General features: G+C 37.2%; 1 protein-coding gene across 2 annotated transcripts in view; it reads right to left on the bottom strand.

Annotated features, from left to right (window-relative positions):
- The window catches only part of LOC140543894 (cadherin-18), a 225,079-nt gene that overhangs the window by 30,129 nt on the left and 177,929 nt on the right, over positions 1-17,021 (bottom strand). For both annotated transcript variants that reach the window (XM_072667197.1, XM_072667196.1), the window contains exons 5-8: positions 8,615-8,782; positions 6,657-6,844; positions 5,518-5,771; positions 1,878-2,014 (exon numbers count right to left, since the gene is read on the bottom strand). In XM_072667197.1, coding sequence (XP_072523298.1) covers positions 1,878-2,014; positions 5,518-5,771; positions 6,657-6,844; positions 8,615-8,782 — 747 coding nt within the window. The remainder of the gene's footprint in view (positions 1-1,877; positions 2,015-5,517; positions 5,772-6,656; positions 6,845-8,614; positions 8,783-17,021) is intronic.

Genomic DNA, 17,021 nt, shown 5'->3' with positions numbered 1-17,021 from the left:
CCCACATCTGGCATTAGACACAGTGCCAATAGGTTCATGTTTAGCTGCTCAAGATTCTACTGGCAACACTTCACTACAGGTGGCTAGACAAGCTGTATGAGTGTGCATTTCGACATCTGGGATATCGACAACCATTTGTACATATAGTGTATGTTTACTGTTTCCTACCAGCTCTATAAAGGTCTATCTATCTATCACATCATATATAATCTGTCTATCACATCATCTCTATATGTCTCTGTCTAGCTGTGCATCTTTGTTCGACTTTTCCTGTCTTTTGTTATTTCAGAGAGTATACGTGGGAATAACAGCCTATTATAGTTCTTGGAGCCTTTTGTTTCTATGTCGTGTGTGGACTGCTCACTATTATGCCCTTTTCATCCGCATTTCTAAAGGCGTTGGTGGTGAAAGTGCTGTAAAATGTGACATTTTGTTCCGGCAGCTGTGTATGTCAATGCTACATTCACTTGGTAAAGACAGAAAAAATGAATAATGAGAAAAAATAACACTGGTCATAAACAGGTAGGGCTGTGTCCTCTAGTGTGTGCATAGTATGTGCATTGTTCTTTTACAGCAGCATCGGTGAATAACAGAAGCACTTCTGTCTCCGATGTCCCTACACTCAGCCTTAGCCAAAGTAACTAACTCTGTAAAGCAGCCATCCAACTGTCCCCATGGCAACTAACAACATTGCAAAGATACAAACGTGTTTTCACCTAGTCAATTTAACCCACAGCCGAGGTGGACAGAGTCTCTGCCTCCAGGAATAATGAAATCGTGCACCTCGAATTTCGAATTCCAGCCGCAGCAATTTTGCGCTAGTGCTTTTTCACTGTCTGATAGGAGTGGAATATCATTACCAGTGAGTAGACTTTGCTATTAGTGAATCATTAGTACTTGGCGAAAGCTAGGGGAAAGGGTAATTGCCTCGATAAGATCTACAGCCGAAGAGCAACACATATCGACTCATATCAGCCACAAGAGCAAGTTGTGATTTTTATCATCTTTTGGGGAACTGACCTGAGAATGATGTTGGTTTTCAGGCGAGGACTTGGATCATGCAAATACACATAAACAGACACTCATGCAGAAAACACACAGGGACATGAACACACGCCCTGTCTCCCAGAAACATGATGATATCTGACCCCTCACACAGCTCGCCTGGTCTCCTTGTCACACTTGACATCAGTTGCGCCTCTAAACACTTTCTTGGATGATTACTCCCTGCCCACAGCAGGGCCAGACAAGAACCCAAAGCCGGGCATTAAATCTGAAAGCCTGGGTTTTAGCAAACCTTTGACACTCTTCAGCATAACTGGGCTTCAGTGGAGGCACATGGTGATGTATTGATTGCACAGGACAAGTTGAGATGTCACAAGGGAAGTGAAGTAAATCAAAAGGGTTTGTGTAACACATGAAAAAAGCAGTGAAACAGCATTGATGAGGATCATGGAGTGCTCAGCAGAGGTGTGATGCATCGATCTGTGATGCATCGATCTGAAGATGGTGATTCAACTGCATCGATTTGGATTTTTTACAAATATAATAGTATGTGCTGATGAATCCTCTTATGCTCAAATGTAAAAATCCAGAAAAGGCTTGTTATTGTTTCCTAGAAAAAGGAAAATATGTTCCATACAGTCCCTAAAAGCTTATGTGATGTGTTTCTGGTGTTATACTAAGCCACTTAAAAACAAATTGTATCCAGTCTGCAAATAGCAATTGTAGCCAAAATGTTAATGTTTTTTAATGAATTCATCCAGTCATATTTGTTCACAGTGTATTTAAGAGCCAACTCTGAATTATACCAAAATAACTAAATTTAATCAAACTGAAATCTGAAACACCCAATCAGACTCATCCATGGTACCCACCCTCTTCTGTTGCCATGACTGTGATGTTGTGCCAGGGCGTGTCTTCTCGGTCCAGAAGCTGAGTGGTTCTAATCACTCCACTGACAGCCTCAATGTCGAAATATCCCTCGTCTTCCTCCGTTCGCTCAATGAAATACCTAAATATAGAAGAGAGTGATCATTAATATTGCATGAATCCCTCCATTGCTCCCCTCTCCATCATCTGTACAGCATTAAAAGCAAAGACTGCATGGATATGCATGACAATGGGAGCGCTCTTATTACACAGGCTTGATATTGGATGCCTGCCCACTTTGTATGTAGCAGGGCGGAGGGTCACTGCAGCGGACCCTCACTGCATATCAAATTCAGTCTGGGAGATTCGTCTAAATTGTCATAGGAATCGAGTGCAGGACGTTTTACAACCTAATTAGGCACTAATCTGTTTAGGGGCCTAAATCAAGCTGTCCTGCACCAAATATGATGTGACCAATCCACCAAATCACATATGCAGATGATCAGAGGCTGCAGAAGCAGACGACTCTTTCCATTCATGTAATGCAGACGGCCTTGATCCTTCGATGAATCACACATACTTAAAGCTAGCTAAATCTGCCCATAAGACTACTTAAAGGCTTTGACCAAAAAAAAAGCATCTTATTGAAGTCGTATAAAAAAAGAAAAAAAAAAGACTGAATGGGGGAAGAGAGTGAGATAAAAAAGAGAGATACAATTGAAACAGTTATAAAATCTCAGCCAAATAGAAAACATTCAGATCAACCATGTTATGCAAAAAACGTGTATCTCTTAAATAACAACACAAAAAACCCTTAACTTTCAATTGAAATCAGTTTCTGCTCATTCCTTTCCTTTCCAAACTGACCCAAACCCAACAAAACTGAACTGAGATTATTATTCAAGGCATTACAGGCACATCTCGGGTTGATTCTACAGCAAAATGTTACATAATGTTGCTTTAACTGACTTTTTTTAACACATAAAGCAATTGACACAGAAGAACATATGAAAAAGACAATGAAGTGTGCCTGGTGTGATTGCAAATGTTGAAAATTATGCATTTGACCAAAATTATGACTAAAAGATTTATTTTACTGGGACAGACCATGAACAAATCTTTAAGACACAATATACAAATGAACCAATTAGCATACACTGTCTGTTCGAAGGGTATCATCATTGCACTTTCTTTTAACAAGTGAACGAGTTTAAGTCAGTTGACACATCTGAAGTAAATAAATATTTTTTTTAAACATTTGAAGTAAGTAAATAAAGCCTTTTTCCCCTTACTCTTTATTCCAGAATGGCTCTCATTTAAATATATTATTGAATTAACTTGCACGTACAGCTAGTTTAAGGTCCATCATCAAATTATCTATAATGTTTAGGCCAAGGGACTGTCAAGCCATTCCAAAAGCTTCACTTTGTGTCTCTTCTGGTAGTCCATGATCCTCTTAGGGAAGTCATCATCTTTTTAGCTTTAGTCTTTTAACTCATGATTTGTACATTTGCATCCAGGACTTGCTGTAATTTTGAGGGAACCATTCTTCCCCACATCCGTGCAAAATTGCCAATGCCACTAGTGGCAACTCAACCCAGAAGAATAAGAGATCCATGCTTCACAGTTGGCACAGTGTTCATTTCATGAAGCACAGCTCCTTTTTCTCCAATCATACATTTGAGTCCTAGTTTGACTTCAACAGTCCACAGCACTGGTTTCTAGATGTTTCGTAGCAGACTTCTGATATAAGATTGCATGACCATATAACCTTTCCCCTCCCGGTGGACATCAATTACTTTCATTTTCAGATCTTTGAAGAGCAACCATTGGCTCCTAAAGGAGGTTTGAAACCAGTTAGAAACCAGTTGTCCCATCACCAGGACTCAGACACTAGAAGTGGGCAATATGACACTATTTTATCCTATTGTGATGAATTATGTTATTGTGAGACTCAATATGCTTTGCTGACTTTATTGTGGACATCGCCAGTATTTTAAAAAACTGATCAAATGCATGTTTCATTAATCCTGTTTAATTGGAAAATAAATTGAAGAAAAATCACTGTACTGTGCATTGGAGAGTATTCGGAGAGCAGTTTTGAGACATCTGCAGCTACTGGTGAATTGACAAAATAGCACAATAAATATTGTGTATTGTGAAAAGACTTTTAAATATGGTGATATACATTTCTACTGTATTGCCTAGACTTCACCTCACTCTGATAACAAACCGTATACTTTAGGAACAAAACCATACATAAAGGATTTTGCAGAGTGCTCCAGGATTCCAGATGAATTTGAGATGTCCAGCAAGAGATATTTGAGGTTGTTTTGTCTTATTACTTAGTTATTGTGAAGCGTTATTCCGGCTGGAATCATTTCTTTAAAAAAGAGGACTACTCCAAGACTTGATCAATATTCTTGATTTTTTTTTTAACAAATAGGCCGAAATAACTCAATAACTCAATAATGCAATAATACCTTTGAAATAAAATGCATGTTGAGTTTAAATGTCTTTTGCACTAGTGCTGCACTGAGCATGAAAGTCTATATAAGTATGACAGTGCTAATTATCATCATCCTCTAAAGAGAGAGAGAGAGAGAGAGAGAGCGCGAGAGAGAGAATAGTAAAGGCATATGTGTCATGTCATCCCACCGTCTTCTCATTACAATTGTCTTTTTTCAAATTAAAGAAAAATAAAGAGAAATATACAATAAAGCATATATATATATATATATATATATATATATATATATAATATTACAGATATAATACAATAAAGATAATGATATAAAAGAGAAGACTAAAGAAGAGAAAGAGAGCTGCAGCTATTCCAGCAAATTTCCATGAATATATTACAGTTTATGAGCGTGCATAATCTTATGATTATTTTAGAGTAGTATGGAGGAGGATGCATTGGCAAATGTGATTTACAACAAGGGGAGGGGGGGGGGGGTACAGGGGGCTGAGGCTTACCCCCCTTTCCCCAACAACCCTTACAATTCCATCCCTGACATCACCAACAGGAAGAAGGGAATCTGAATAGATACAGATGTTTCTACACCAGGGTTTATACACCATAGAACAAACAGTCATAATTCATCATTACCTTTTGTTTTTAGGAGTAATCTATATGTAAATAATTACTAATGTAAATGACTGTCCTGTACTATATTAAAATCTATAACACTCCTTATAGCTTTAACATAAATGTGAGTATGTGGATATTGTTTTTCAAAACATCTCAAAAACAGGCTAATTTAAAACAGCTTTGTGTCAGTATAGGGTTTTTTTTTGTCCAAAGACATATTAAAGTATGTTTACAAATTACAGCACCTATTTAATTGATAAACAAACAAATAAATAAATTTCCATGATATGGAGCCTTTAAGGGGAAAATGACAACAATCACAGTGGGTGAGGTGAGTGACTGGCAACATAGCAGCTGACAAGAGGGAAGTAATTTAAATATCCTCCTCCCATTTCATAAAAAGAAATACAACCAGAGATAAATAGAAATTGGAATCTTTATTTTTTTTATATTTTAGCACTCTTTAGCATCTTTCATTCTATAGCTGCCTTTTCTTCTGCACTATTAAAATCATGCATAACAGATGAATAGGTTTATCCCCTATATCTTACCTGACTGGGCTGTTCTTGCTGTCTGGATCTTGTGCTGTCACTGCTCCCACCTCTGTTCCAATCTTGGCATTCTCATAGACATCCATTATATAGTAATCCATTGAGAAAACTGGAGGTTCATCCACATCTCCAACTGTTATCTTCAGAGTGGCATCATCCTTAAAAGATCCCAGGTAGGAAAAGCGAGGGTCCAGGTGTGTGTTTTCTGCAGCAATGTGCAATGTGTACTGTCTCTTCTTTTCATAATTAAGAGGCTGGAAAGACAACAAAGGAAAATGAAGTGCTTATGATTAAAATGAAGACCTGCTAGGTGTACAGGCAAAGGCAGCACAATTATTAGACCACGAACTAATGTAATTTCTGATGTAATAAATGCAATTATTTCCTTAATCTCCAGTGTGGTTCACTTGGAACAAAAGAAAAAGTTCACAAGAAGTGTTCACAAAGTTTTCTTACTGGATTCTAATTGGAAATTACTTGAGCCAGTAGCATAATTACTTGACTAGGGGCTGTGTGGTTTTGCTGCAGCCTTTGTTTTTTGCTTAAATATGGGACTCTCTTAAGCCGTTGGTCAGCCAAAGGGTTGCATCACATTAAAGTAGAATTGGCTGCAGTTGGGCAAATGTGTCAAGTTCAATGGATCTTTTTCTTTTCTTCAGCACAAAGGTGAAAGTGTATTTGGGATGAGGTCTTGTCCATATGACCTCCAACCTCAGTTGGCAAGGTTCTATGCCATGACTGAAAGGCTGAGATTGGTTTTTGGATGAGCTCCATGTTCAATAGACCCAGATATGAACCTTGACCCAAAGAGAGGGTGCTACTACAGAAGATATGGGTGCAACTGTGATATTAGCTTTTATTACAAACCTTACCCAGGAGTGTATCATACTGAACTTCAACCATAGAACAAAAACATACTTAAGTAGACGTGTGTGTCTAAATATAGCTTCAGTGATATTATCAACAACATGGATTACAAAATGTAATAAATGCACAAAACTACCAGTCATTACACTGAAAGCAGTAGAGAACAGCTTGTTTTCACAATCATGTATATAATCATCTTTTGTTTCACCTCTGAATGGTTTGCTGCTTTCTACGAATGTACTGGGAAGAAAGATGGTTTAATAACTGGGTACCTTTCTCAGACTAATGACGCCCTCTCTTGTGTCTTTGTCTGTAGCAATAGAGAACATGTTGGCTCCCTCAGGGTTGAGAATACTGTATTTGGTCTCAGCGTTGACCCCGATGTCCTCATCATTGGCTTTGATCTTTCCCACTGGCTTCCCAACCTGAGCAGACTCGGATACATACACCTGGTAGTTCTCTGCAGATACACAAAGTTATAACAGAAAATATGTTGCAAAATGAAAGTATATCAGGTTTATCTAATATGCTCTCATAATTGCAATACAGTTATATTACAGTTAATTATAATAACTTTTTAAAGATTATTCTACATATTTCTACACAAACAAGCAAAATAGGTCTTTGTTTTTTGGGAGATTTTAGGTTTTGTTTATTGGAATAAGCAAAATCATCTGCAGGGCTTGGGGACACTTTTACCTAATTGCTTAAATAAGTAACAATATCTAGAAATAAGTTCTAATATTTTTTTATTATTATTATTTTATTAAACTCCAAAATACATAACCTACATTTAATATGTTTTATTGCCAACATTTTGGCAATGTCGCAGAAATTTTAACTAGTTAAAAAAAGAAATCACTAATATTTCCTGGAAAGAACATGTGTGCAAATGTATAAAAGAATACAAAGGGTTTCAAAGTTTGACAGGGTTTCACAAGCAGTTACTGACTGTATTTTGGTGTGATGCCTCAGAAGAGGATTCCTATTTTCGTATACATTAAAATGATGACATTATTATAACCAGAAGGAAACGAAAACTAACATATGAAACCATAGCACACAACGGCCTTCTTTTGCACTTTATGCATTCTGTTCAGACATCTGCTCTCCAGTAGCAAATGAATAAAAAAATGGCACTTCAGAGTACCAATGAAATGATGAGTCACATTGTAATGAGATGGCATCCATACAAGAGAGAGGGATATTATAATTTCCAATGAGATATATTACAATTTCTAATGGCTCTTAAAAAAATCCATAAAAGATGTATTAAAGATCATAGTTTTCAAAAGAAGAATGTCTGGAAGATTATGACTAACAGTAATGATGTTTGCAGTTGGTATTAAAATGGTGGTTTAAAGTATAATTTATTATGCTACTTCTTAAACTAAGCAGCAGTAAGCACAACAGGCTCACAAGCAAATGGGATGCTGCAACAACAGGAATGATATTGGTACCTGTGATACACTGTTAAAAAAGTTCTTTTGAAAGGTTCTTTAATAAAGACAATAGTTCCTTACAGAATGCTCAAAAATGCTCAAACGATTCTTTGACTGGTAAAATGATTCTTCAGTCCTTAAAACCTCTTGTAGATTGTTCTCTATTAAAATGTCTATAAAGAGCTCAAAAGATCACAAAAGAAGTGTAACCGTATGCCCGATATTATAATATGCTAAATGTAAGTTACACAGCCCTTTTTTTCAAAAGCCTGTTCAGTGTTCTGAGTGCTTTACTATACCATTATAATTTTATCTAATCCTTACAGAATCAGCAGTGCCACACCCACTATTTTATTTTTCGAAAGACTGCTGCCAACAAAACAATAAAGGCAGACTGAGTGTTCTATGTACTGTATGAACACCTATAATCTAAGGTTTTTATGCCTAAATGAACCATTTATCCAACACAATCTAACTAAAATCAGGAAAGAGTTGAGTGGTAACATGTGTTCATGTTTTAAGGGCTTCTCTAAGAAGATGCAAAAGAAAACAGCAATGTAATTAAGAGCCTACTGTTCAATGGTAATTTTACACAGCCTACAACAACAAATCTGCCTCCTCACTGTAAGAAATGATTTCACTGTGGTCATATCCAATGATATGGAGAAATTATATACCATTTTGTGATCAATAATCAAGAAAAAAAAACATTCTGGATGTATCAGTTCACATTGAGTTGTAACCAAAGTAAGACATTAATAAAACAGCATCAGTGCCATGTTACTCACTTTGGGGGAATTTGGGTGGGTTATCATTGACGTCGGTGAGGGTGATGTTGACTGTGGTGGAGCCAGACAACCCCCCCACTTGTCCCGCCATGTCTTTGGCTTGGATGACCACAGCATAGTGCTCTCTTGCTTCTCGATCCATGTCGCCCAGTGCTGTTCTGATTATCCCTGAAAAAAGAACAGAACAGAGGAAAATCTCAGATGCAAAAGTTCTGGTCTGTGTATACAGTTTTCAATCTTCTCTGGCGTCCACTTTGGATGTTCTATACTAAAAACATGACCAACTACTAACCTTCCTTTATCCGTTAGAATTTACCAGGCCGTTTTTGTTCTTGTGCTTTTAAGTCAAGATGTGTAAATGAGCTCTTCTTTTGATTGGCTGGCCTTTATTTTGCCCCAATCAAAAATATATCTCCTCAACATGAAGGGTAGGGCTAAACTGCCTTGCGCTAAATGGGTGGAGCAGGTGAAATAAGTATTGAACATATACAAGTAAATATATTTCTAAAGGTGCTATTGGCATTAAATTCATGTTACCAGATGATGGTAACAACCCATCCAATCCACACAGGCAAAGAAATCTTTGCCAACCATAAATGAAGTTATGTGTTATAATGAGAATTGACACAGGCAAAAAGTATTTAACACGCTTACTCAAATCCATTTAATATTTCATACAGAAGCCTTTGTTGGTGATGACAGCTTCAACACTAGGTCACATGCATTGCTCAGGTGTGATTCTGGCCCATTCTTCTACACAAACACTGTAGGTTCTGTGGGCTCCCTCTATGAACTCTGAGCTTTAGTTCCTTCCATAAATGTTCAATTGGATTCAGATCAGGTGATTGGCTGGGCCATTCTAGCAGCTTTATTTACTTTCTCTGAAACCAACTGAGAGTTTCCTTGACTGTGTGTTTGAGATCATGGCATTGCTGAAATGTCCACCCTAGTTTCATCTTCATCCTCCTGGTAGATGGCAGCAGATTTTTAGCAAGAATGTCTCGGTACATTTGTCCATTCATCCTTGCTTCAGTTAAATGAAGCGTGCCGGTGCCGTATGCAGCCCCACACCATGATGTTCCCACTTCCAAACTTAACTGTTGGTTTGTTGTTTTTGGTGTGATTTGCAGTGCCCTTTCACCTCCAAATATGGTGTGTATAGCATCCAAAGAGTTCAATTTTGGTCTCATCTGGTTAGACTATATTCTCCTAGTATTTCACAGGCTTGTGTAAATGTTGTTGGGCAAACTTTAAACCCTTTTCTTTAGGAATTGAGTCTTGTATGGTGAGTGTGCATACAGGCCATGGCGACTGAGAGCATTTTTATTGTTGTAAACAATGGTATCTGTTTATTCCAGGTATTTTTGTAGCTCTCCACAGATGGTCCTTGGCTCTTGGACAACTCTTCTGATAATTGGGAGTACCTGATCGTGGCCAGTTTAGAAATTCTTCTGTAATCAATGTCACCAGTATATTTTGCAACAATAAGGTTGGGAAGCTCTTTACACATCATGGGATGTTTCTTGTGTGGCACCTTGGTAATAAGCCACCTTTCTATAGGCCATCAGTTGAAAACGCTGATATTCATTTGCACTAAGTGGCAGGATTGCTTTTGAATTACTGATAGATTTCAGCTAGTGTCATGACTTTCCATGGCTTTTGTACCTCTTTTTCTTCTTTTCCCCTGTGTCACTTCTCATTATCACACATAATTTAATTCATGGACATCTTTGGTTTGATTTCTTGCTTGTAAGGATTGAATAGGTTGTTACTGAGAATTTCAAATCAATAGCATCTTTAGAAATATATTTACTTAAAAAAACTGGTGACGTGTGAATGGTACATTTTCAGACTTTATTACATTACTTTTACAAACACTACTTGAGTGTGCCCTGTACATTTTTCTGCACACTTCCCCTGCTTTAACACACCCACATTAACTCAATAACGGGCTGTTAATTAACTTAGTTAGTTGGATTGGGTGTGTTGAGAGCAGGAAAAACACTAAAAAAGTGAAGGGCGTTGGGCCTAGAGGACCTGGGTTGAGAAATACTGCACTAAATGAAACCTATTTCCCCCAAAAGCCAGGATAAATTGGTTTTCAACTTACTTGCCAGTTACTAATCTAATTCCTTCTAAATGAATCTACACTGTTTGAAATGTATGTGCTGCCACCACACATTAAATATTCATTTTTAAAACGTACACTTACTAGTTTGGTTTTCAAGGGCTTTGTGAAAAGTAATTGTCCAGTCTGACAGCTTATATAATGCACACACAGCCTAACAAACACAAGCTTCCAGTGTGCTCTCTGTCTTGATTCTCAAGTTCTTTCTCTGCCAAGGTCAGGCTTTCTCTACTTTTCATTACATTTCAAATGACTGTACAACCTTGGAGGGCCATGAACACAACCTTCCAATACTCATTCTATCATATTTACCATTGTAGTGAAACACACACATGGTCATTCATTATAGAATTAGCTGAGAGAGAATTTTCTGTTTCTTTCTCTACACTACGTTTTGCTATTTCATGCACTTGCTCAAGGGACAAAAGGTAGCCTCACAAAGAGATATAAAGTTGCAATCGAAATTGTTCAACTCCCATTGGAAACTGACTTTTTTTTAACAATAAACCAATCAAACAAGAACAACTGAAATACTTCAACACTACTAATATAACAAGGGGTTTCTCCACATTCAACACAAAATGACACTTTTAATGACTACTGCAGTCTCAGAATTATTCAACCACTGCTGCACACATGCAGATGCAGACGTAGCCAGACACCAGCTTTTGGCAGCGTTTCTGAGGAATCTGAGCTCATTCGTCATGAGCAATGGCCTCCAGTTCAGTAATATTTAGGGGTTTGCGTGCTGCAACCGCCACCTTTAAGTCACACTTTTTCTATGGGGTTCAAGTCAGGCGACTGTGATGTCCACTCCAGAATCTTCCAGGACTTCCTCTGAAACCAAACCTTGTTGGACTCCGACATATGCTTGGGATTACTGTCCTGTCGGAAGGTCCAATGACATCAATGAATATAACACACTTGTTATATTAGTTGTGTTGAGCTTGTTTTCTTGTTTGATTGGTTCAATGTAAACAGATAAAAGTTTTGCTAATAGACCTTATTGGGGTTTGAAATGGGGATTTAATTATTTCAATTGCAACTGTATACATCCTGGAAACCCACTTCTCTTCACATATATTTCATACTGTAGATGTGTAAATGTGACTCGCTTCCCACATTCCACAGTTGCCACTTTCCATGTTCCACATACAGTTGAGTCTGTAAGATTGTCATCAATATGCAAATATCTACCACACAGGTCTAGATCCCAAGATGAGGGTGCTTTTATTAGCATTTGCCTTTGTAAATAACTGCCCGTAGCTAAATTTCTCATTTCCATCAGAAGCGTAATTGGTGTGGGGTCCAGCTAAAGAGGCTAGGAAACACTCCATTGTAATCACTGCTCCAGTGTGGCAATATGTTTAACCTTTGCTGCTACACCATTTTGATGTGACTAGTGTTTTCCACCTTTTCTTTCTACAGCGTGTGTTTGCTTCTATACATCTGACCTAAGGTTGAACTCTGTTTAAGTAATTTGATTGGCTCAGATGTGTTTATTTACAATTATGCAAGGCAGACTGACACCACAGCTCTCTACACTAGCATGTAAATTATACTGCCAAGATGTGGCATCAGCTTGTAATGCATATACAGCACTGATTTCCAAGCCACTTTACTGTCTGGGGGAACAGACCACAGCTACAGAATGTATCAGCACTCCTTCTTATTGGTAGCAGGAATGGCTGAGCACAGACAGAATTAGACAAAACTGCTTTGTTTCTGATCATATTTGAATCTGCCTAAATCCACAGATTCATTTACCTTTACATTTTTATTTATGCATTTAGTGCATTTTATGACACTGTTGTATTTAGACATTTAAGTAATAAAGTAAGAAATAATTGAATTTAGGAATATTAGATTAGCTCAAATCAATTAATTTGTATAGCACTTCATATAAATCTGGTAATAAGACACAAGATCTAACTCAAACAAGTTACTCAAACAATTTACTAGAAAGCAGAGACAAACATTGACTCATTTCAGTTCAGATTTTCTTTTTATTCTGGAATTAAAATGTCTGTTGATCAGTCACAATTCCCTTGGCTCTCTAAGTAGTGGACGATATGGGGACATTTTTGAATCACCTAATATTTAAAATGTATTACATTTATTAAAATATATATAAATATTTCATTAGGTAGTGAGTTGTTAGGAAAGCTCCATCTGTGTACAAGGGGGCTGTGTGTCTCTTATTGCCTCTGCCTCTTCTGACCACAACTGCGAGCGTATCTCAAGCATATAGCAACTTTAGTTGCACTGATTTGATCTCCTATTAAATTGCAAGTTTGCTGAGTAACAAGTGGGTTCATTTTAAAATAAGGTGGGGCTGAAAACAGCCCGCGGTCCTGTAGCCTACTGTTTCTGTCAATGATGTGTCTAAATTGTTTAGTATAAAATTTCCCTGTGCTTTTTTTTGGTTGCATAACGATGTCGCGGTATGTAAGAAACGCAGACAGTAGGATGAATTTTAAATGGTAAACATTTTAAATAATACATTACAAAAAAACAAAAAACAAAACAAAAAATAACTAAATAACATGGGCAAGACTCCATCAACTAGAGATTCTGAATGTCAGTTTTGATTAATTTTCATTCAATGCCCAACCCTACTGCAGGACGGAGAATATGACACCACTGCATATTAAAAGTATCGTTTGAGATTTTACAAGTTTTTGTTTTCATTGTTATTTGATTTAAATGTTTTTAATGTTTTCCCAATTTACAATTCCTCACTTTACACATTTCATTACTACACAGTAAATGTGGCAGTGTTAAAGCAACACTTTTAGTGTTAAATCAACACGGTCTTGTTGATTTAACACTTATTGTGTATACAATGTTGACATTTATAATACTACAATAATTCTATTATTGTTATGACAATGTTTATTATGCAGTAGCTTCAAACTGTAAAACAGTAGCATATTTAGACATCAGACATCATTTAAACAAGGAGATGATTTAATCATCAGTTTGAACCTTCACAAAAAACTAACATCAGTTAATCGATTCTATGGTTGCAGTTAACCTATTCTAGACAAAGAAACTTTATAGACTACTAACACAGCACTCATTGTGTGGGCCTGGAGGAAAACTTGAGCCTGTGGGCTTTTATCATAAACAGTATAAAGCATTTAGACAGAAACCTGTGAGACAACCTGTGTTTTTGAATTTTAACATGTGAAAGACTAAAGTACTACCACACATCCCCAACCCAAACACAAAAACACACACACACACACACATTCACTGCAGGAGCAGGACTCAGAGCAAGTGTTGATCTTCAGATGTGGTGAACTTGTGAACTCCTTTTCACCACAAAAACAAACTCCAATCCGCACAACGAAGCAAACAATACATGCCATGGCCACAAATCTCTATTTCTGTGCTCTACGTGTTTGATTTCATTATTGCTTGATTTGAAAGATGTCTGTCGAAGACAAAATGACAAGAACAATTCCTCTGTGTGAAATGGATACGTTATCATAAAGCCCTGTCTTGATTTATCTTGCTAGAGCACAGCAGGAAAGCTTTAGTTGCCTGAGGCTGCTTTTGATGGAGGGTATTGACTGTGCGCACATCAGTGAATGCACATAGTCATTCAGCAGTGGATTACCACTGTCTGATACACTGCAGTCTAGGCATTTTATTCAGTAAATACATCAGAACTAAGCAGACAAAACAGCGAGCACAACACTGGTTCCTAATGCATCGGCTATTTTTCAGTTGAACAGATTTACAAGTGTACACAGAGAATTAGAATTCATCCTTGAGCAACACGCATGTTTTTGGTTCACAAATGATTTCTCTCTCAGAACACAGTGTGCCGATGTATCCAGCTAGTGTACAACCCCTATTTCCCATGAGTTCCACATAGATTTGTACTTGGGCCTGTACTGTTCAGATATTAATGAGGTTGGTGGATTAACTGAAAGTTGTACAACACATTTCTACGCTGATGACACAGTGATTTCTTCGCCTGCCTCCTCTGTGACTCACACTGGAAGTAACTGACAGAAATTTACCTTAATTGGGGGAAAAACAAAGAAGCAAACACAATTTAATTAAATAAATTGACATTACAAGATCTACCAAATACGTGGATAACACTACGTACAGTGTAAATCTTCTGAATGGAGTCAAAATTTAATTTGTCTTTGAATTTACGGTCATTTATTTACTACTGAAGGAGAAACAGAACTTATTAGCACTGAGCGATATTACCTCAAATCAGTATCATGATTAATTGAACATTTGACCCCAATTACAAATAATGAGCGATTGTTGAAGCTGCTGAATTTGCTCAGTTGGCTTGGTGTTTGAGTTCTTCTCCATGTCGCAGAATGGACAGGGTGGAGTCACATAACTTCTAAACTAAATAACTGACATGGGCAAGATTACATTGCTTACAATCAAATAAAATCACATTAACACAGGTACAAAGGTGAGTGCAAGCGTAGGTGCATCATCTCTCACATCATGTGAAAACATAAATATATATAAAATAAGAAATACAGAATACATACATATTAACTGACACTATACACGACTACATTATTGCACTGTTTAAAATGCACAGGTTTGGTATATAATCTGAGAGGTGTTTATGTTACTATTTACATACGATGTGACAGGCTGGTTTTGGTATTCATGCTTCTGTACCTCCTGTCACAGTGCAGGAAGTGGTTTGGGTGGGAGATATTTCTATGGAGATCAGATATGACATAAGCCACTTGCAAAAGCCAGTGTAAGGTCAAAGTAGGGGGAAAATACTGTAAAACAGTAAAAATACTATAAAAATGCAATAAAAATACTGAGAATCTTTTTGCTTCTTTCACCAATATTAATATCATGTTTTACAAAGGCATTTCTGCTTGTAATCACTGTTAATGTCGGTCATTGTCTACACTTCTTTATTTTTTTATTTTCATCTTTAAATATCCTTGTAAAATTCTTTCTACAGTTATAATCAGAAATTAGATATATTGTTTAGATATAAGATTATTTTACTTGCCAATCTATTTATCTATTCCCATTACATTCTGCCTTATGCCAATTAAGTCTGCTGCATAAATAATATTTAATTACATTTCCATTATTACTATGAACATTTTTAATCATGTATGTCTGAAAGCATGTATTTCCTTACTTTGTTGATTTCAGTCAATACCTGCTTGCTTCCTTTTGCTTTGCACTTAGAGAAGTGCATTGTGCCTTTTTTTATTCCACTTCTTCTACAATGCAAAGATCAAGTCATGCCTTGGCACCCTGGTGTAACCTAGATTCATAACTCATCACCTCCATATGTTCTCTTGAAGGAGATGCCAGACATGTCTGGGTGAGGTAAGCTTGTCTTGGAATTTTTAGAGCATCAGAAGTGGGACAAGGAGTGAGCAGCTGTAACCCGCATTATTAACATTCAGACAAAATGAGGTTAAGTGTCACCTTAGTGTCTGCCTTAAAGGAAAGAGATGATCTAAGTGAGATGGCCATGCAGGTAAGTGGAGAGAAAGACTGAACAGGCAATGAGTTGAGGTGGAACACAGTCAGGAATGTGACTGCAATAATACAGTTAGACAGGCCCAAAGTTTTACTGGCCTAGTGGAAATCATAGGGTAAACTCTGAAATTTCCCCCAATGAACACACTTCCACATAGGGAAGACTTCTCCAGTAACTCTCGGAATTCTTGGAAAACATTAAAAAATTGTCAGTCAATATACAGTCTGTCAATATAATGTAGCTTGTAGCGTTACATTCTTACTAGTCTCAGATTCTAAAACAGCACAGTAATTTCAATGGTCATAAATATACTTTTGACAGCTTACACTGACAACTATCAGTATTCTGTCAGTTCCAGTGTAACTGTATATCAGCACCTCTGTGTGTATACACTTCCCATGCACTGATCTTTGTCAGTGTGAGAGGAAAACTAGCACATATATGCTAACAGCTATATGCTAGCTAGTTAAGAGTTTGATTTAAAGCATTTCACACGTAAGCAAAAGCAGCAATATTTGTGTATGCTTGCTGATGCTTACCAATTTGTCTCAGGTGGGTCTGTTTTTGGTGTAGCATTGTTTAGATCAGTACAATTCAATCACAGTCCAGGCTTCTCACTTTTGTTCTCTGCTCCCATTGCACTTGATTCCATTAACAGACTAACTAAAAATCCTGAGGTAAGCTAGGTGTGTTTTAGAAAGGAAAACACTACAACATGCAGGGCAGTGGTACTTCAGGAGCAGGGCTAAGAACCACTGGTTTGCATAAAT

Source organism: Salminus brasiliensis, chromosome 22, assembly GCF_030463535.1.
Source record: "Salminus brasiliensis chromosome 22, fSalBra1.hap2, whole genome shotgun sequence".
NCBI classification, from domain to species: Eukaryota; Metazoa; Chordata; class Actinopteri; order Characiformes; family Bryconidae; genus Salminus; species Salminus brasiliensis.
Note: the sequence above shows the minus strand (reverse complement) of the source record. Positions and strands in the feature narration are given on the sequence as shown.